Raw genomic sequence first — 21,633 nt, 5'->3', positions numbered from 1 at the left:
CAGGGGAAGGGTCGCTGCTGCTGCGCTTTCCTCGGGCGCGACAGCCCCCGGCTCCTGCCTCGCGTGTCTCTGTCACGGGTGGAGAAGCCAGCGCAGAGCTCGGACACGCAAAACGCGCAGCTGACTTACAACGGGTTTTGTTTCTTGCCTCTGACAAAGCAGCGCGCACCGAGCGCCCCGAGGCGTGGCTGCGGCGCCGCCCCGCCCGCGCTGGTGCTGCTCCTGGATCGGCACGAATAACCCTGCTACTCCCCTCGCAGCTCTTGCCCTCGAGGCGGTTCTGGAGCGGAAGCCGCTACAGTTTCGAAACCGGGGGTGCACAGGCTCTCCCTCGGGAGCGACCCTGGCTCCCGCCGCCACGACCGCGTCCCCGCATCAGGCTCTGCCCGGCTCCAACATGGCGGCCCCGGCCTTGCGCCCTGCCTCTCCGCTGCCCGGTTCCAAGATGGCGGACCCGCTCCCCCGGGCGCTTCCCCGCCCCCCCGCCCCTTCCCGGCCCCTCCTGCGCGCGCGCGGCCCCACCTCACTTCCGCTTGTGCAGCAGCCATTTTGTCTTTCCGCCGCCGCTGCTGCCCGAGCTTCTCCCTCCCTCCTGCCGCCGCGGGCCGCGACACTCCAGTTCCCCCCCGGGCGCGGCTCCCGCCGGGCCGGGGCCGATCCCGACCCCCCCCCCCCCCTTCCCTTATCCCGGGAGGCTCCTCCGCAGCCCGGGCGCGGGGGCGGCTCCCGTGCCCCTGCCGCGCGATGTCCAGCGAGGAGAGCTACCTGGCCATCCTGCGGTACCTGACGAACGAGCGGGAGCCGTACGCGCCGGGCACGGAGGGCAACGCCAAGCGGAAGATCCGCAAGGCCGCCGCCTGCTACGTGGTGCGCGGCGGCACCCTGTACTACCAGCGGCGGCAGCGCGACCAGCAGCGCTTCGCCGAGCTGGAGGTGGTGCTGCAGGCCGAGCGCCGCGCCCGCCTCATCCGCGCCGCGCACCTGGCGCCCGACGGCGCGCACCGCACCCGCCTGCAGACCTGGCAGGGGCTCTCGCAGAAGTACTGGTGGAGAGGTGAGCGCCGCGGGCGGGGGCGGCCGCTGGGGCTCGGAGCCACAGAAGCGCGGTTGGAAGGGACCGCGGTGGGTCCCAGGGTCATCCCAGAGCGCATGGCACGGGACCGCGTCCAGACGGTTCTTGGGTATCTCCACTGATGGAGACTCACAGTCTCTCGGGGCAGCCCATACCAGTGCGCAGTCACCTTTACAATTTTTCTTCGTGTTCACGTGGAACTTCCCGTGCATTAGTTTCTCCTCGTTGCCTCTTGTGTCAGTGCTTGGCACCACCGGGATCTTGCTCCATGGTCCTGACACCGTCTGTTTAGATATTTATACGCATTAATGCGGTCCCCTGTCAGTCGTCTCGTCTCAAGGCTGACCGGGCGCAGTTCCTTCAGCCTTTCCTTGTAAAAGAGATGATTCAGTCCCTTAATCGTCTTTGTTGCCCTCCTGCCCTGCTGTACCCGCTCCAGGAGTTACATGTCTCCCTTCTACTGAAGGGATGTCCGTGTGCCCTCCCTGGCGGGACCAGGAGGGGACTGTCACTTGCTGAGTGACCAGTGCCTTTAAACGCCACCTCGAAGCACGTGGTCTGTGGGCAATGACTTTGTGTCACACCCCGAGAGGCAGGGCTCGCTCTGCAAAGTACGTCTGGGTCAGCACATTGTCCAGGGCTTCTCATCTGGTGGTGGTGTCTTGAATATATGGAAACATAGAGTATGGCTGTCCCCTCCGGGTCTTGCACACAGCCCAGGTAAGACAGTGACATCTCAACTGTGCCCTTGGGATAGGGTAGTAATCCAGTCCACATGATCTGGGTTAGCTTTGGACCTCATTCATGCATGTGATGGTGTTCATGTTAAAGTACTACAGCTGCCAGTGGTGGCAGTCCTGGCACTCATTGTTTGATTTGTGTCTTTCTTGCGATGAGAAGCTGAAAAGACCAGACTAATTCTCAGCTGGGTCCTGAGTGATGCCACAGCTATTACAAGTAGTGGTGCTTGAACAGCAGTAATTCCCAACTGGGATTTTTTTTTGCCTGAGGGATTGACTTGATATCTTGTTCCCTTTGGATTTGGTGTTCTATTTTTAGCCCTAGGTATCCATTGAACATATAGTCTACTTTTCACTTGCCGTGGGCCCAGTGTGTGTCTGTATTGCTTCTCTTGTTCTGCTCTCTTCGTCCATCAAAAAGTGTAATTTCAGCTTCAGTTTTCCCTATTTTCAGTTGGAGGGATTTTTGCTCTAGCTGCAGCCTATCCCTCCAGCCCAGATCTCATTGACTTGAAGATCTTTTCATATGAAGAAGGGATTTGGCATCTCAAAGCTGGAAGCTACCCATTCTGGATGGTGGTTTCCTTGCCTTTATCTGCACTCTCATTGTCTGCCCAGCATTGTACTGTTCTGGCATCTACTCTCATCCTGTGCTGGAAACTTCCTCCATGGGTCTCAGTGTAGCTTCTGTTTGTCAGGAGAAGGCATTCTGTATTCTTTTGATCTTATTGGTCACTTTTATTTGCACACTCTAAATCCTCTTGCTTCTCTTACATTGAGAATACTAAAATTCATTCCATGCTTTCAGTTCAAGTTTTATGTTTCTTACATGTGTCTCCCTTAAAACAATTGTTTTCCCTGCTATTACAGTATTCTCTGGCTGCTATGGACAGCAGCTTTGGCCCAGCTGTCATCCTGAGATGGCCATCAGCCTGGTGTGCATTCTGTGACTGCAAGGCCATGGGCTGGAGAATGGCTCAGGGGCTAGGAAGGGTGTTAGGGATGTGATTTGCAGGCCAGAGACCTCCTGTCTATTTCAGATTGAACCAAGGAGATGTACAAATTGTTGAAATTGGCATTAATATCTTAGGTTGCTTTAAGTCTCTGCTTTCCTCATCCTTACAGAGATAATTATTTAATTATAGTGCAAGTCATGCTCTGAGGAGATGTGAGCAAGCAAGTCTGAGTCTGTGTCAGCAAAGCTTTTGAGCTGTGCTGGATTTTAAACCATGGAGGCCCAGCTGCTATATATGCTTTTATATTGTCCTAGTGAAAAGAACAAATTTGGATTGAAAGCCATGCATGGAAAATGCCATGGGATCCAGAGCAGGACCCTGTGCTTAGGACCTATTGAATATCTGAAATTATTTACAGAATTCCAGAATATGCTGAGTTGGAAGGGACCCACAAAGATCACTGAATACAACTCCTGGCCTTGCACAGGACTGTCCTCAAAAGTCACAAGAGTCATTCCTGAGAGCATTGTCCAAAAGCTTCTTGAGCGCTGTCATGCTTGGTGCTGTGACCGCTTCCTGGGGGAGCCTGTTCCAGGCCCAACCACCCTCTGGATGAAGAACCTGTTCCTAATATCCTACCTAAACCTCCCCTGACACAAATTCAGGCTATTTCCTCGGGTTCTGTCATTTATATTTGTTTCCACTCGTTAAAGTACTGGTGGGAAATTGATTTATTTAAATTCCAAAATCATAAGCAATTGATTTAAATCAATTAAGTGTTAATAGTACCTATCAGTGTCATTGCATATAGCACAGCTGATCCCAATTTTGCAAAAGCTCATAAGTGAGCCTTCCAATTCTTGTCCTCTTCAGGAGGAACAAGCCATTTGTGTGGGCTAAATACAGGATAATATTACATTTATCATTACCTTGGCATGATGAGACTAAATGTCTAAATACCTTTTTTTTTTAGCCTTAATAATCTTTCTTAGGAGGGTTTGCTTGATGTAGTGACATTCTAAATGTTCTACCTCAAATTAACAGTAGAGACATACAATATCATGCAATGGTGTGAGAGAATCAGAATTGGTAATACTGCATCAGAGAGGGAGAGTGTAGGTGACTGACTTTATTTTTCTTGGTTAGTATGTAATATTTTTGATTTTTAATTATTGATGTTTTGCTAATCTTCTACATAGTTATTTGTTTATAGTAAATTGAATGAAGATTAGAAGCCTAATGAAGCTCCATTCATTTCTCTTAGGTATTCTTAAGCAGGTTAAAGATTACATTAAAGAATGCAGCAAGTGCCAGGAAAAGCTAGATCGCTCTAGATCTCTCTCAGATCCTTCTGAAATGCTGGAGGAGCTAGGACTGGATGCAAAATCTCATGAAGACAGTAATGAAACAGATGATGAATTGAGTAACACAGCATCAATCCCAGCAGCATCACCAAAGCCTGTGAAGAAGAAACCAATAGCAAAGCACGAGCTTGTGTTTGTAAGTACTGTTGCTTACATCTGAATGGACTTGTATTTTCTATTGCTTCTTGGTCATGTGCTTCTTTTCCATTGTTGTGATAATCTTGTAACAAATTTTGCCAAAGATATTGAATGGGTAGAAATGGGATACTGGTGTATATGTCATGAAATTAATTATAGGACATCATTGCTGGGAAATAAAATCACGCTATGAATTATGCATATAGAATCTAAGATAAAATAATGACAAAATTGCCATTGCTTACAATTGCTATCACATACAAGATTCTTATGGGCTCTATATCTTTCCCTTAATAAATAATGCTATACTGCTGTATAAAATTCTTGTTCATAACTGCAGGCTCACATGCACATAATGGCATTTGGAATTTAGAAACTTTTTCAGACTGTAGCATAGAAAAATACAGTCAAAGAGCTGTTTGAATGTGTCTTCCCATTTTTCCAGTCTGTTTTAATTGTGTTTGGAGGGAGGGTGAATCTTAAAGAAAACAATAATAAAGTTAAGCTCTATATTCTACAGGCTTGAACTGATTGTATGGTTGCAGAAAATAATCCTTTTCTGTGTTTCAGTGTGAATGCTTAAAAAGGCACAATCTAAATGTAATGAAGTTCTCAAATGTTGTTTATGACAGGTTGACAGTAAGGGCCTTGTGAAGCAGTCATCTTCCAAACATTGTCTGTCAGTCTTAAACCAACTGAATCAGCAGAGGCTTTCCAATCAGTTCTGTGATGTGACTTTGCTGATTGAAGGAGAGGAGTACAAAGCTCACAAATCTGTCTTGGCAGCCAACAGCGAGTACTTCCGAGAGCTCTTCATTGAAAAGGGAGCTGTCACTAGTCATGAAGCTGTAGTGGATCTGTCAGGTGAATTGCTGTGGGTTTCAAAGCTAGAAATCGTAATATCCTAAGGTGTATAGTATTTAATTCAGTCTTTTTGGCGTGTTGAAGACAATCAAATTTTTATCTTGCTTTTTTCTCTGTTTTAATCTTAAAGTATTTTGTGTGGATCATAATGCAACAGTCATCACTCTGATTTTGCCTAATCCGATTTTCCATGGACTGTGGTATTTAATCTTAAAATTTCTGAGAAGCTTTTGATGGATTTTTACCTTGCTTAGGCGTGTTTCCTCCTTGTATTAGTCACAAATGTTAAAAAGGGAACAAAATCAAATGCTTGAGTACATCAAGCAGGGATGTTGACAAGCTGCTTGGAGAGTTGTTTAGCTTAATGAATGCTAAATTGCTTCTTATTTCTGTGAAGCAGAATTATATGTGTCTGCTTATTTCTTAGACCTGGTACCTGAAAGACAGGAGCTAAAATATATGTTCTAAAAATAGCTTTGTAGTGATGAAGAGTAGTGTACAGAACATATGCCTTCTGCATTGCTTTCTCATTTATTAACTGTCTGTCTCTGCATGAACAATAATTTTCTAACAGGATGGTTCAGAAGGTTCCCCACATTAAATATTTGATTTATTATTTGTGCAACTATGGACAGTTATACCAAATTCTTGTATTTCAGCATTTCTATCTATATATCCATATTTTTGTTGTTTTCAATAGCTACTTCCTTATTTTTCTGCCACATGGCTTGTTACTTAAGACTTGAGTACTTTCTGAATGTAGCAGATCCAGAAAGACTTTGCTTCTGTTAAGCTCCTCCAAAAGTATTGTGGCTCTCCCAGCATCTTGAAATATTCCTCAAAGAATTTTATTGTTAAACTCTAAGTACTACTTAGTTATTGGAAAAGTTGTCTGAGCCTACCCACACATAGAAACTACATGAGGAGGAAGCTGTAGTAAATGACAATTCATTGAGTGCCAGTGATGGGCTTGTTATTTCCAAGTGTGTTTTGCTCTAAATTTCAGGCTTAACTGTATCAAAGGTGAATGTTGTAGTCATCAGGGGATATTTTGGGGTAATTCCAGGTTATCATTATTTGTTCTAATATCTTGTTTTATTCCTGGTAGGTTTCTGCAAGTCCAGTTTCCTGCCTTTATTGGAATTTGCTTATACTTCGGAATTAACATTTGACTTCTGTAGTATGGCGGAAGTGGCCATGCTCGCCCGGCATCTCTTCATGTCAGAGGTCCTTGAAATCTGTGAGAATGTGCACAAACAGATGGAAGAGAAACAAATTACAGTGTACCAAAAGGGAGATATTCAAACAGTAGAGTCAACACAAAATCTAGCAGAGCAGGCGGAAGTGCAGGTGCAGTCTGTGGATGGTGTTGAGCAACCTAAACTCACAGCCAGTGAAGTGCCAGTAGCTGTGAATGGAGCTCCTTCTTCTGCTGGGATAGAGGAGGCAGCAGCACCCCAGCCTAACCTCCTGCACCCAGAGCCTCTGGAGGCCACTGCAGGTGATCCTTCCAAGCCTGTGGAACGATGTGAAACAGCTGAAAATTACATAAAGATCCAGCTGGTGGAGAGCATTTCAAACAGCCTCTGCAACAGACTCAGCACTGAACCATCGGCTGTGGAAGCCATGGACACACAGAGCCAAAGGGAAACTGAGACGGTTCAAAATCAGAGTGATAAAGCACATGTGGACTCTGCTTCTGAAGACTCCTCAGAGACACTCAAGCAAAAAAATGATGAGCAGAGCAGCTCCATTTCCCAGCCAGAAAGCCTCGCTTCCAGCCAGGATGATACTTACAAAAGCAAGCTTCGCCAGCGTTCAGTCAGTGAGGGGGGATACATCAGGCTGCATAAAGGAATTGAAAAAAAACTGCAGAATAGAAAGACAAATCCTAAATCTGCAGTGCAGCAGGTATTCTGTCTGTCATTAGACTTTGTAGTTACCAGAGTAATTTCTAAGCTGTGACAGTTGGGCAAACAAAATCTCAAAAGCATTGACTTCCATATGGAAGGTCCTTAGAATGCTCAGTGGCCACAGTCTAGGTTGAGTATCTTCTCTCATAAGAAGCTTGAGTAACTTCTTATGGTTGGACAGAAATTGTATCATCTCCTCAAAATCCTTAATGATCTGTGAGTTTAATTCTGAGCTAGGTCATGTGTATGTCAGTCATAGATACATACATTTATCTGTTAGAGAAGTGAGATGCTACATTTGTTCAGACTTGACAGCAGCATTGGGAATGAAAAATTTTACATCCCATGTACATCTTAAGATGTAGTCATGAGTCACAATAATGCGTTCCTGCTACCTTCTTATTGGGGTCAATGAAGACAAGGGTTCAAAGAGCACTGCTGTTAAAAACTCTAGCACCTGAACATACTAAATGTTAAGTAATTGAACTAGTTCCAGTTACAATTTTATTTTTTTTTAATGAAGCAGTCTTATTACTCTTTCCCTTTTGAGAGCCTTTCCTATTGCAGTGCCTTTAGAGAGTTGACAATCATCTCACTGGGCATCATGCATTTAGTTTGTGACAGAGTGCACTTCACTGCATGTTGGCCAAGTCTTCTGAAGAACTGTTAATTTCCAAAGGAGTCCTGAGAGTTTTGCGTACCAGAGTCACCAGTCCCACGCACAGGACACTAATTTGTTATCATTACAACACCCTAGTAGAAACAGTAGCGTTGGTGTCTTTTTACAGATGGACAGCATAAAGCCCAGATGCTAAAAGAAGCACAACCAAAATACTTGAGCAACCTATTTATGCTGATTGGAGAGCACCACAGTTTTGTTCTGTTTTGGGAAGGGGAATATTTACTTTAGGGAATAGTTCCTATTAATGTATTTTGCAGTTTTTAAATTCAGCGCCTTGACAGATGAAGTGCACAGACCTATGGAAAAAAGAAATTATTTTGGATGATTGCTCAGGATTGGACTCAGGAATGGATTTCTGCTTTCCTAACTTGTTTTGTAGCCTTTAGTGTTTTGTGCATCCCTCAACTCCCCCGATGTCAGGGGATGTCACATAAGCTTTGGGAAAGAGACACTCTCCTGAGTTCCCAGTTTTGATGTTGGGAGAATAACAGGAAAGAGATTGCAGGAAAAATGCTTCTGGTTTAAATTACAGAACTTGCACCTGGCATGGAGATATTGGGGATGAGGTGTGCTTTGTAGGAATTAATTATTTTCCTAGCTCTTACTAATCATGTACTGAATAAAATTATTTTTGTGGCTTCAAAATTTAGCCAAGTTTGCATCAGTTTTCAGAGCAACAGGAAAATTTAAAAAAAATATGTTAGATAGTTTTCTCTGTGATTAGTTCCAGTTTGGTTTTCAGAGGCACGGAAGGGCTGGCATCTTTTCAAAAACTGCTAGATACCTCACTTGTTGGATATCAGAAAAAGTCATGCGAGACTCCATTTTCTTAATGCGGGAAAAGCCGAATCTTTATTCAAATGGCTTATTTTATACAGGTTTCATAGAACTTGTGTTTGACTCCCATTGGTTAGTAGTTTTCTTGCCACCTAATTGATTGGTTAGTAAATAGTATTGGTTAGTAAAGATTGGTTAGATTGGTTAATAAATAGTATTTTATTTGTCTATCAAATCTCTCTATTCTTGGATTGTTTACATACTTTTCCTGCTCATTCTCATTGGACAAATCTCTTGTTATTGTAGGTGCATTTGTTTTTCACCCTCAGGATAGATTGTCATGTTAACAAATGTGTCATTCTCAAAATAACTTCATATGGGAACTTGCAAACTGCTTGATAGCTGCATTTATAAGAAGTGACAGGGCAGCTTTGGCAATCCTGCAAAGTGAGGCCTTGATTTCATAAGGCCTTTCTTTTATAATTCTTCTACCTGTCTGTGACAGTTGGGAGAACAGGATAAAGAAATTGGGATGCTTGTACTCCCTTCCCTTGCCTTATTCTCAGGAACCCAAATGGGACACACCTGATACAGGACATTTCAACCTGATCGCTTAGAATTTGGTTTCTAAAGAATTTGGCAGCAAGTTTCTACAAAGGAGGAAAAAAACAAAACCCTAGTGCCTTATTCCTAGATAAAAATTTCCAGGAAAGCTGGAATGCTCTCAACTTGATAGAAATCCTGATTGGCAGTACTCTGTGATTCTTCTGGAACTATCCTGTAGCTGTCACTTAGGCAGTTACTCAGGGCTGAAGAGTTCATTGTCCCTGAACGGGTAAGTCACTGTGTGGCCATCATCATGGTAAGTTTATGGTTTTTAAAAAAGAATGATTTTTCATTCACCTTGAGATCTGTAGTTTTGTAGTGAACTGAACAAGGTAACTTTCAAGCAGCTAAGCTGAGCAAAATTAAGAGGTATTACAGAAACACAGAACATCAGCTTTTAATACAAACTTTCAAACAAGGTATGAAGTACAATGCAGTAAAATTCATTAACAGGTTCTGTTTTTCCACTTTAGGTTGCCATGAAGCTGGTACAAAGAGGGAAAAAAATGAAACAGCCCAAAAGAGAGACCACAGAAAACAACGAAGTGGAAGCGCAGCACAAATGCACTGACTGTGGAATGGTGTTCCAGCGGCGCTATGCACTTATAATGCACACGCTGAAACACGAAAGATCTAAAGAATATAAATGCCCAGTAAGTTGAGGGGTTGGTTTGGGTTTTTTTTTCTGTGTAAATCTTCCTTTTTAAGAAAATTAGTTACACTACCTGACAGTAGTGTTTGACTTGCTGCTCAAGACAATGCTAGCATGGGATTTGCTTTTAACCATACCAGTAAATTTGTGTTTAGTCTGGACTGGAAGTTAGTCTCACTGGGAAGTGATCGTGGTTCTGTCAGTAGCCATAAAATAAAAATTTACAACTATTCAATAACCTCGGACAAAATGGCTGTTGGAGTTGGATTATAGATTTAATTCATCATATTACTGTACTTAAACAATTTGATTATTCTGGTTTTGTTTTGGTTTTTTTTTTACTAATTCTGAGTGTTACATGCAAAGTAAAGTTGTAATATTTTCTGTCCCAGTTGTGTAAGAAAGAATTCCAATATGGTGCCTCCCTGCGGGCCCATCTGGTGCGGCACACGCGGAAGACGGAAACCAGCGCTGCAGCTGCGGGTGCCGAGGGGACAGGCATGTCCTCGGTGAAAGGCAGAACCAAACGGGAATTCGTGTGTGACATCTGTGGGAGAACTCTGCCTAAGCTCTATTCCCTCAGAATACATATGCTTAAGCATACAGGTGTCAAACCCCATGCATGCAAGGTAAAGTCCTTTTGCTCTCTAATCAGATTAGTAATGTTCTCTGTTACCAATATTTTGGTATTGATGCTCTGCCCTAAAATTTATGTTAATCTTGGTCAGTTCACAATAGGGAAAACTAGTGTAACATTCATGATCAAATTGCTCGCAGTCCAAGAGTGAGAAAACTAGAATAAATATGAGTTGTGCAAGTGCATATTCTTGTGTCTAGAAGAATGTCTTCCTTCGATTATTCCTTTTTTTTAACAGATCAGTTCTGTCACTGGTGCAAAATCGCAGGTTTGGCCATCCTAGTTCCCAAGAAATACAGGAGGTTTTGTTCTGTTTGAAGTTAAATACCTATTACAAAATTAGTTTTATTTGTCCTATTCCGTCACATGTGGATTTTTTTAGGTTTGTGGAAAGACTTTTACATATAAGCATGGATTGAAAATGCACTTAGCTCTGCATGAAGTACAGAAGCAGTTCAAGTGTGACTTATGTGAAAAGTCTTTTGTCACAAAAAGAAGTCTTCAGGAGCACATGAGCATTCATACAGGTTAGTGATGAGAAAGGGGATCCTTTTCCTTTGCTTGGCTATTTTATGCTGCTGAACTTTAATGTTGTTCTGAAGTGTCAAAAGAAACTGTTTAAAAAAATAAATGGTGGCTTGTTCTTTTTCTTCTGGTCAGGCAACTGAGATTGAGGTAAGTAGTCATTTTCTGGGGCTAAACTATAGTTTAGTATTATTATGCAAATATTCTATGCAAGAACGGGGAATTGTGGTTGGTCTGTTCCTGTGGTTTTGTGTACGTATTTAATGCCTGTATCGTGTCGATTCAACAAGAAATAGGCAACAGGCTGGAATGTTCTAATGCACTTAATCTCCCAGCCTGTCCTTTTACAGGAAAACATGATAAGTTAAATCTCTCAGAATCTCCATATATGTTTTACAAGATTTTCTGTACTAATACTGACATTTTGTAAAGTTTTCTGGGCTGACCAGAATCAAGAGAGATACCCAGTTAGGATAATTTGTTCCTGAAATTAAGTAATTTGTACTAGTAGTCATCACTCCTATGTTGATGAAATGGAGCAAAAACTTTTTATTTTAAGGTGCTTTTCCACAAATGCAAGATATAAGCAATAGTCCATAAGCAATGCTGTTTCTGAAGAAGTTGCATAATACATAAGCACAGGCAGTTGTGGTTTTTTTCATACAAGAAGGCAGGTTTTTAGGCTGCTCACTTTCCTCACTAAATCATAGTTGCAGTGATGTACCTATGTTTAAAAACATAAATAAACTAATTTAGAGTTGCTACTCCCCCCTTATGTATTATTACATTAGCGCATACAAAATACACTTAAAAATTCCATCAATGTGCAATTAAACAAACTTCACTTTGTAGAACTGCTCTGATCACTTAAGGTAAGTTATATATGAATTTAAAACAAATCTCACAAAGCACTCCAGAGAAATGGAGGCATGGCTTGGTAACATATTTTGTTTTGTTTTTGCTAGGAGAATCCAAATATCTTTGCTCCATCTGTGGAAAATCTTTCCACAGGGCATCAGGACTCAGTAAACACATAAAAAAACATCAGCCAAAGCCTGAAGTTCGTGGATATCAGTGTACTCAGTAAGTCCAGGGATGGGTGGTTTTGGTGGGCTTTTTTCTTAGTATTAATGATCCTAGTAATTTTCAAGATTAAAAGCAGCTTCTTCTTGTAGCATAAAACTGTTCCACTGGCCTGGGATAAGACTTGTAAAGTGTGAGAACAAAAATGCATTTTTGTAAATACGTGTGCTGGAGAGCAAAGGCTTGGTTTTAAGCTGTTACCTAGCTCTAGTTTCTTGCAGCTATTCTCTAATGACTTTGCACTGTAATTGGTGCTATAATCAGTAGCTGTGTGGGTATACAGCTTTTTTGTAGGACAGATAAAAGAGTAAGGCCTTCAGCCTGGTTTTGCCCTCTTGTAGTGTGATAGTGGATTTCAGTTGGATTTGAGGCTGTAGAGTCTGCAATGTCCTGCAGACTTGTGTTCAGTGTTTGCTGAAACATGGCTGTTTTTAGGAACATTGCAAACTGAGACTCACTGACTGTTGCAGTTCTCTTGATTATAAAATATACATGACTACCTAAATATTGCAATCAATGATGTTTGTTTTTATTATTACTGGTATTTATTATTACTTACATGACGGCATTGTGGACTTCAGCAGAGCAGAAACTGAAACTGGAAAGTGTGATCTTAGTGCATTAGCAAAACATGGATACTTCTTCCATGACCAGGCAGACTATAGGGCTCCTTTCAAATGCCCTTCAGAGGGACAAATAATGTTTAATTTTGGAACTCACAATGAGGTCCCTGGGAAACTCTGCCAGATATTAAGAGGAGTGGTACAATTTTATATTATTGATTATTGCCTGTAGCAACTCAAGGTTTTAAAGAAAGCAATACTCTAAAGAGTTGTTTAAAGTATCTCATTGCTGCTGCATACTAGCAAAAATAATATTTTCTAAATTATGAAAACTTACTTCAGTTCTGTCAACAGTGTTTTTATGTAGTGATTTTTTTAATACTAAAAGCATTAATTCTAAAAATACAAAGAACAGAGCTAATAGGATGCACAGACACTGTTTCATGAAACATACTATGGCAGGGAAATTTAGTTTTGAAGGTGAAATATATTTATAAAACAAAAATTTTTTACTCAAGGCAGTAGGGCCATGGATGCAAGAGATCACCTTTACAGAGAAGATATTTTGACTCCCCAGCTTCTTCAAAACAGACACAGTCCTTGCTGCATCTCCAGCAAAGGTCTCTACTAAGGATATAATTCATATTGTTACCAGTGATTTAGAGAGCTTCACTAAGCAATAAGCCGACTTCAGTTTTTAGTTTGGTGGCTTGGAATGGAAACCTCCCTGTCAGGCTTCAGTCTGAACTTCTAGCCCAGTTGAGCAAAGCTGATCATGAATTATTTTCCCAAAATGTTCCTGGAAGTTTTGCAGTGAAGTGTGTGTTTGATTAAACTGCAGTAATGCATGACAATGAATGGAGGTTGCTTGAGTTTTTTTACTTCTCTAATGGCTTTTCCAAATATGCAGTCACTGGGGAGAGAGCACCAAGTGCCAGCCCCATTCAAGCCACTGAGGGGTCTTTCTGATACTATTTTATATGGATGTGCAAACTGAGGATCCCTGAGAGCCCCATTTGAACTGGAGTGGTGACTTTCCAGCCTAGGTGGAGGAAGAGGAAGAGGCGTGTGTCGCTCAAGGACTGTTACCTTTCTTTTTTTTTTCCTTCCCTCAAAAGCAAAGTCAACTTTTTTCCTCTCTGGAATGCCCATTATTCAGGCAATGTAATATCAAATGTTTTGTTGCTGTATGGAAGCTTATTTTATTTTCAGATTCCCTCATTCCAGCGGTTGATGCTGTAGAAGTTGAATCAGCCACCTTTACTTGCTGGCATTGCTCTGCCTCTGTTCTTTCTTGAGTCATGCAGCTGTATGTCATTACATGAGGAAGAGAGAGAGATATGAGCAGCAGAATTTCTTTCAAAGGGAGAAAACGTGTTTTTGATTAGACCAAATTCTGGAGTGTTCATACCAAGAGGAGCTGTATAGTTATACTGTGGCAAAGTATAAGTGAAGGAAAACCGTAAGTTAGCCTGGGTTAAGATATGTACAAGCAGCAAGTTAAAGAATGAGTATTGATACTTTCAGATGCTTTCTTGCAGGATTATGAATTTGGGTTTTTTTATTTTCTAACAAAAACCCTGCATTTGAGCATTAAAAACAACAAATTCCAGTTATCTTTGTGTCAGTCCTCTTTGGTTAAGGAAAGAAGCAGCTCTTACTGTCCTCATACATTCATATGGTATAATACAAATTTACGATGTCTCCCAGTTGGTTTGCCTTTCATTATTCACCATTAAAACTGCAGAAAGAATATAGTTACTCAATAACAGACAAAAGGGTTTCAGAGGTCCTCAAGTTTTATTCCAGGCTTTCAAATAAGCTGCTGTTCTTTTTAATTTTTCCTAGTTTAGAATGGGATTGTGTTTTAAATAAATACTGATGATGCAGTAGGTATTCCAAGTATTAATTGCTATTAAAGAAGAGGGTCCCAGTGCCTTTGAAATCAGTGCCTTTCTTGTATGGGATGCTAAAACATCTGCTTTTACAGGTGTGACAAGAGTTTCTATGAAGCTCGGGATCTTCGGCAGCATATGAATAAACATTTAGGTGTGAAGCCATTTCAGTGTCAGTTCTGTGGAAAATGTTACAGCTGGAAGAAAGACTGGTATTCTCATGTAAAGTCTCATTCTGTCACAGACCCTTATAGGTAAGAGGAAATTAATTTAACAACTGAAATGTATAATCAAAGTGAGGCTATAGAGATCCACAGCCTGTCAACAAGGCACTGCCTGGTCCACTTTTTAAGTACCAATGGATTGATGGTGACTGGGGTCTTGAGTACGTGAGGATGGATGGGTGACTTTACATAGCGTGGGTTGGCTGCTAACCTGGGACACAGTGCTGAAACTAAGACACGGAGTCATAAGAGGATAAATACAATTGGTGAAGGTAGAAACTTACGTGATCTCACTTCTCTAGAAGGGTAAGTGGAAACTTTGTGGCTGTGGGTAAGAGGAGATGTAGTTCAGTCCAAAAATATTACTTCTAGTTATGGAACTACTTACCATATAAGACAGTATTGCCCTTTAATTTTGCCTACCATAGATAAAGGTGCATTTTGGCTTAAAACACATGTGTACAATAATGGTTTTAATAGATTTCTCACATTAAAACATTTTAGGTGTAATGTATGTGGAAAAGAATTTTATGAGAAAGCTTTGTACAGAAGACATGTAAAGAAAGCCACACATGGTAAAAAAGGAAGAGCAAAACAAAATCTGGAAAGAGTTTGTGAGCACTGTGGAAGAAAATTCACACAGCTCCGGGAATATAGGAGACACATGAACAATCATGAAGGTATGTAGAACACAAATAGTCATTACATCCCTCAACCCCTAAAAACACAATGTGCAAGGGGGTAATTGTTTTCTTTGAGTCTGTGTGTCCTGTCTGGCAAGACATGGGGGAGTTTTTACAGATTCTCCAGTTTTATGTGAATCCTGGTTTGGTAACTTGCTGTTAGTGATTCCCAGAAGTTGCTGCTGGGGGTCTTTCTAAAGCTCCAGTCGCACACAGGGATTGTGCCAATTTGTCCTCAGTACCTGAATAGAAGAGGAACATTTTTACAAGTGACTAAGGGGTAAATCTGGCAAAGAATTGGATGCACTAAAACATTCTCTATTTTCAAAGGCACGCACAGTTAACAGAGTACTCTTCAGATAAGAGAATGATTGGTCCTTTTTTTCTTCTTAAATTTAGGCCAATGTTGGAAATTGATCATCTTCTTAATTTATGACAAGTGATAAATTGTATGATGTTTGGAGAAAATATGAGAAATTTTTTTTTTTTGGTAAAAAAATTACGTACTTTTTTACTTCAGATGTAAAGTGTGAAATTGATTTTCAAGTATTTGGTTCTTTCAGCTGTGTTGAGAATCTATATTCTCCTGTCCCAGGGCAAAACCCACTTCTTTTTGAAGTATGTTTCCTTTTAAAGAGCTCTCAAGAGTAAATCTGACAGTTAACTATCGAAATAGAGATTTTGTGTTTGTTTCTAAACAGCATAAGTGTCCTCTAGTAGGTATCTAGCCTAAATCTACAGTAACTGTCACAGAGGAAAAGCCAGTAGTGAAATGGTGTTTGTCACCACCCACACGCCCCATTAGGTATTACAGACCACAAAAATCAAATGTTACAAGGGAAAAGAAAGATCATGTAAACATCAGGTGCTGTATTTGAACATATGCAGTGGAGGGGTAAAGTTGTATGTGTACAGAAGGATTGACAGAAGCAAAGGATGATTAGAAATGCAAGTTACAAATTCTGTGAAGTAAAACGTGGTTTCAGAAAGGCATCAAAATGATCAGAATTCCATTAAGCATTGTGCACTTAAAATAAGGAAGAAACAGCATTAAAGTAATCTTGAAAAGTTTTTTAAAGTAAAGTGTTGGATTGGGCTGGGCACTTGTGGAGAATCTTAACTACTGAATGCATTATGCTTGCATTGTGTTGTTACACAGAAATGGTGAACAGGATCTTTCTTACGTGGCGAACATTACAGTATTGCCGTGTTCTCCACACTGCTGTTCTCCCTGTCGCTGCTGCTCCTGGCTCCTGGCCAGCTCTGTGACCTTTGCTTGCTTTGCTCCGCACAGGTGTGAAGCCGTTCGAGTGCCTGACATGCGGCGTGGCCTGGGCAGACGCGCGCTCCCTGAAGCGCCACGTGCGGACGCACACGGGGGAGCGGCCCTACGTGTGCCCCGTGTGCAACGAGGCCTACATCGACGCACGGACCCTGCGCAAGCACATGACCAAGTTCCACAGGGACTACATACCCTGCAAAATCATGCTGGAAAAAGACACCCTGCAGTTTCACAACCAGGGGACCCAGGTGGAACACGCCATCAGCATTTTAGCCTCAGACATACAGGAGCAAGAAACTGAGATCAGCTTTGGTGCTGGTGAGGGCGAGACTGTGGTAGTGACAGGAGAGACGCTGGAAGCCATCGAAGCAGTTGCAGCTACTGAGGAATGCACATCAGTCTCTACCCTTTCTGACCAAAGCATCATGCAGGTGGTAAATTACGTACTGGCACAACAGCAAGGACAGAAAATGGCTGAAGTGACACAGGCCATTGAAACTGTAGAAGTAGAAGTGGCCCATGTAACAACAACAGAGTCGATTTAGTAAATGAGAGAACAAGAAGGGTGAGGTTCTGTCTCTGAGAGCCAAGTGTATGATGGATTTTCTGAGGCTTTCAGTGATGCCTGTTTTCAAATGGTTAATCCTTAGTACTGAATGTTATGATGACAGAATACTGCACCACTCATTAGATGGAAAGAGTACCAATACTCCAGTGTGGGCCAAGGCTTTGAAAGCTAAGATTTCTATACTGGCTGTAACTTTAAACAAAACAAAAAGGTTAAAATAATGTTTTTGTGTCATGAAGTATCATGCTGTAACTTTGAAAAATTAAAAAGAAAAACATATAAAAAGGCTGCACTAAAAACTAGAAATGCACAGCTATTGGTAGTTGTTTTGTTTGTTTTGATGTGCATTTCATCAAGTTTGTGAGCAAATTCCTGTATTGGATGCTGTCTGTTTACTCCCAAGACAAGGGAGGTGGAAGAATGCTTTGTGTAGGCTTGTGCTTCACATGGCATACAGAAAAACTGAAGCTTTTTTCTCTGGGCAAATGCACCATTGGTAGTTAGTGAATCCCAGTTCTGAAGAACTTACTTAAATTCCAGGTGTGTGGGTGGCTGGTCCAAGGTTCAGCAAATCGCTGTAAAATGTTTTATAGATAATGGGCAGAGATCTGCTGAGTCTAAGGAAGATGGTTGTGATCTGGTTCCCCAAGATGGTTGTGATTTGAAGTTGACCCACTTCACAAGGAAGCCCACCACAGGGAGGCTACTTCTCTAAGTATAAACTCCTTTTCTTTTGTGAGGGAGGAGTTTGCACCGCAGCCTCTGCACACAGCCACATTTAGATCCATGTTTGTTTGGAAGCTATTGCCAGCCCTGATGTGTGAACCCAACGCAGGCAGCCTCATGAGGGATGCTTCTTTTTTGCTTTACATTTGATGTAGAAACTGTCAAAGGAAAAAGGTCCAATGGTACACTTTTTCAGGAACTAAGGCAGTCCAGGTGGTTATGGACTGATGTTGTCTTGTATTGTATTGAATGGAGGAGCCCTGCTAATTCCCAAGCAGGACACATGACAGTATCACGGTAGGGAAATACAAAAATCTTAGGATGCGGTAAAAATTGTCTCAAAATTACCAGAATCTCTCGAAGACCTTGTTACTGCTGCTTTAAGAGAAATACCTCTAGGGCCAGTTGATACATGGTGTTACCGCATAGTTGGAAAAATCCTTAATAGGTGTTCCTTGCAAGTAAGTGTGAGTGGCAGCTGTGCTTGGCCCAGGTTTCCGTGTCCCTGGTTTAATACCGCGAACAGGGCACATCTTAATCTGTACAAGGTGCGCGTTCCTTTGTTGCTGCGTGGCTTTTTTAAGCAAGTAGCATGTCTGTCAAGGAAACTGAAAGTGCTTTGCATGTGAACAATCAGAGCTGTAGTCTTTAAATTCTTCTCAGTTTATAGTGGTATCACATGTTTCCTAACCTGAACAGCAGTAAGATACCCAAGCAGCCAGAAACTTGTAATATTGTAGGGTAAATTTCATAAATAAAGTGACATGCATATAACTCTGTTACCTGTGAAACAGATCCACTGAACAAAATTTCAGCAAACCCTGTGGCAAAGTAATCACCTCATTTGAATTAGTATTTCTACTTTTCATCTTATTTAACTATGTGGATATCTGTCTACTAAGGTACAGCATGGACTGTTCTTTTTATACTTTGCAATTCTGTAGATAAGCAGTTGTTGAAATTTTTTTATGTTTGAGTCTTGGATCCAAATTAATTTGTAGATGCCTATTTCAAAAGTCAGGGTCTTATTTCAGAGAAATATTGTAGTTATTTATATATCCTGCATCCCTTTACAATTGTATTATTTTCTATTTACCAAATGGAGTAAAACTAAAATTAATATTAAAAAAAATTACTGTTAGCTGTAACTTGAATTTTTGTATGGTAAAGAATCTGGAGATAGCCATCCTGCTTAAAATTAAAATACTGCCATTATGATGGAAAAAGATTTAAAAGAGCACTAGATAAACTTGAAAACTTACTTCAATGTTTGTATCCTAAAAATAATTATGTATTACTAAAGTGAAGAAGTGTTCAAGGAAAAATAGCTGTAAATAGTGCTAGAACATTATTTGTATATTTAGTGTGTTACCTTACAAAAAAAAAGAATATTACCAGCACCTTAGTTTAATCTTTGGTGCATTTATTTATTTGCCCAACCTATGGAAGAAGCAAAGTGAATCTGAATTTTGAAGCCTTCTTATCCACTGTCAAAATGCTTTTATACTGACTCAATGATCTGCCGTTTAAAAACAACCACCAACCAAACTAAGAACAAAAGGTTGTTTTCTAAACAAGACTCAGCCAGGAATGTCAAAGCTGAATGTTGTGGCACCCCTTTCTTAACATGCTGTGCCTTACCTTTTCAGAATGGTGTGAGGTAAGTAGGGCGTGTCACTCTTGGCTTTGCTGTTCCCATCTGTGTGGGGTTGCCTTATGTTTTTCTTTGGACTTCAGCACTTAAGCCATTCACTACCCTTCTGCAAAAGTCAGTCTGCAAATATGCAGTTGGTATTTGATTTTTTTTAATAAAGTTAATGAGAAGTGTCTGTTCATTAAATATTCCTAGTGAATTCCTGTACATAATGAATCAGATTTGTACATTCTGCTGTTTTTATTTAGTGTTAGATGTATAAAGTTTTGGTTATTTCTGTCATCTAATAAACTGAGCTCTGCCATGAATTGCTCTTTCAAGAAACTTTCTTTTTCTCCAGGGAAGGAAGGTGTTGCAGATTCCTCTGCACTATTTCACTTTCCATATACAGATAGATTCTGGCCTGGGTAGTTCTACTAACACCTGCTTTTTAATTCTTGCTTAAGGCCCAAAGAGTTACGTTCTATGAGGAAAGGAAACACTGTCCTCCTGAATTGTGTCAGTACATGGCTGTGCAAGAGCACAGTGCTAATGCCACACCGTGTATATTGATAGCGAAATTGCTTTGGCTGCAAGTCCTCCGGGTGGATGCTCAGCCCCCTGGTACCCAGGTGTAACCATTCTGGTTTGTTTCACACGTTATTTCTCTTGACTTGGGTGTACAACACCCCAAAGCAAGCACCAGCAAGCACTACCATCTTGGCTCTGCCCTGGGATGGATATTTGAGATGGGGTTGTGGTGTGGAGGTTGTCCTCTAGTGGCACTCTCCTGGCTGAAGGATGAGCTGTACAGCTGCCTCCAGGTCTGGGAACAGTGTCCCGTGCCTTTCCCTTTTCTGTTACAGGAACTTCAAGGCAGTACCGATGTTGCAGAAAGCCTGATTATCTTCTGTGGTTCATCCTAAGGGAATGCTAGGAGATTTTTAACTCCTCACTGAGCCCGTGTAAGTAACCAAGCTAAGTCTATAATTAAAGAAAAGTGGGGGTTTCAGAAGGCTGAGTGCTGAAGGAGTAAGGTAGGCCTCTGTTGAACAACTACTGCTCCACAGGGATGCAATTACAGATGCACAGCAGCCAAGTGATGCATGGGTAATTTTTTGCCCCTCTTTGTTTCTATGGGAGTTACAATCATGTCATTCCTTGCTGTTGAAGGAAGCACCATGAATTTCTGCAGCACCAATGTATAATGCTAACATTCAGGAGCCAGTCTTACAGCTGTGGCCAACAACGTGGTGGAAGCCCCCCAGCATCTCTGGAGCAGCTCTTAACCGAGGCCTATTCTTCTGCAGAAAAATTCCAGCTGCCGCAGGAAAGAGGCCCTGGTCACTGTCACTGCTGTCACCCTCAAGTGCAGGGCTGTTGAGGAGCACCCTTACAAGTCCTGAGTGACCTTTAAAGGACTTAGCAGAAAGGAAGTTTTTCTTGTTCCCCTAGGAAAAGTTCTGTGCTGCAGGCTTTGTCTCTCCTCAGGGGTCAAGTGCCCTGCCTTCCAGCATTGCTGAGTTAAGTGGTGCTTTTGGATGTGGAGTAGTGCAAGCTCTTCTTGTCATGCCTTTAAATTTTACATGTGAACAGGATTGTCACACAAGCACCTGATTAACAGAACTAAAGCACCCCTTTAGGCCCTTGTTTCACAGTTACCTGTTCAGTGCCTGCAGCTGTGGAGATGGCAGCTGCTGTGAGTGGGGACACTTCTGTCACCAAAGCACTGCTGTGATTCTCTAACGAGGTGCCGAGCATCAGCCAACACCTTACGTGCAACTACCACCTTTACAAATTAGGCGATGCTGGGGGAGAAAAGGAGACATAATTACATTTTTATTATAACTTGCATTAACTTTAGATTAGTAACTTGTACTGCCAGGAAAACATCAATATGGGCTCATGACTTCAAGTTTCAGTGGAGCTCTTGCTACAGAACCACAAAGACTTTCTGCATATCCATCTCATCAGGAAATCCAATTCCAAGAAACAAATTTAAGAACTGAGCCACACACCAAGCAGAGGTTTTCCAGACCTTGTTCCATGC

At 41.7% G+C, this 21,633-nt stretch overlaps 1 protein-coding gene across 2 annotated transcripts; it reads left to right on the top strand.

The window, feature by feature from the left end:
* The first annotated feature begins 539 nt into the window (after positions 1-539).
* On the top strand, positions 540-19,909 carry ZBTB11 (zinc finger and BTB domain containing 11). Of its 2 annotated transcripts, none has more exons than XM_038146291.1 (11): positions 540-1,054; positions 4,033-4,268; positions 4,903-5,134; positions 6,243-7,045; positions 9,586-9,765; positions 10,157-10,393; positions 10,784-10,928; positions 11,892-12,009; positions 14,563-14,721; positions 15,196-15,371; positions 16,669-19,909. In XM_038146291.1, the coding sequence occupies exons 1-11, from the start codon at positions 745-747 to the stop codon at positions 17,199-17,201; spliced, it is 3,129 nt and encodes a 1,042-aa protein (XP_038002219.1). In that variant the 5' UTR covers positions 540-744; the 3' UTR covers positions 17,202-19,909. The 2 variants fall into 2 exon arrangements, with proteins under 2 accessions (XP_038002219.1, XP_038002227.1); XM_038146299.1 differs by lacking the exon at positions 540-1,054 and adding an exon at positions 1,083-1,792.
* Positions 19,910-21,633: the final 1,724 nt, after the last annotated feature.

This window comes from Motacilla alba, chromosome 1 (genome assembly GCF_015832195.1).
Source record: "Motacilla alba alba isolate MOTALB_02 chromosome 1, Motacilla_alba_V1.0_pri, whole genome shotgun sequence".
In the NCBI taxonomy this organism is placed as follows: domain Eukaryota; kingdom Metazoa; phylum Chordata; class Aves; order Passeriformes; family Motacillidae; genus Motacilla; species Motacilla alba.
The sequence above is the reverse complement of the archived record's forward strand: the minus strand, read 5'-3'. Positions and strand labels throughout refer to the sequence as shown.

Coding starts and splice junctions, on each gene's coding strand:
- ZBTB11 (XM_038146291.1), top strand. CDS start 745: ATGTCCAGCGAGGAGAGCTACCTGGCCATCCTGCGGTACCTGACGAAC. Junction 5,135..6,242: donor AGCTGTAGTGGATCTGTCAG/GTGAATTGCTGT, acceptor TATTCCTGGTAG/GTTTCTGCAAGTCCAGTTTC. Junction 7,046..9,585: donor CTAAATCTGCAGTGCAGCAG/GTATTCTGTCTG, acceptor TTTCCACTTTAG/GTTGCCATGAAGCTGGTACA.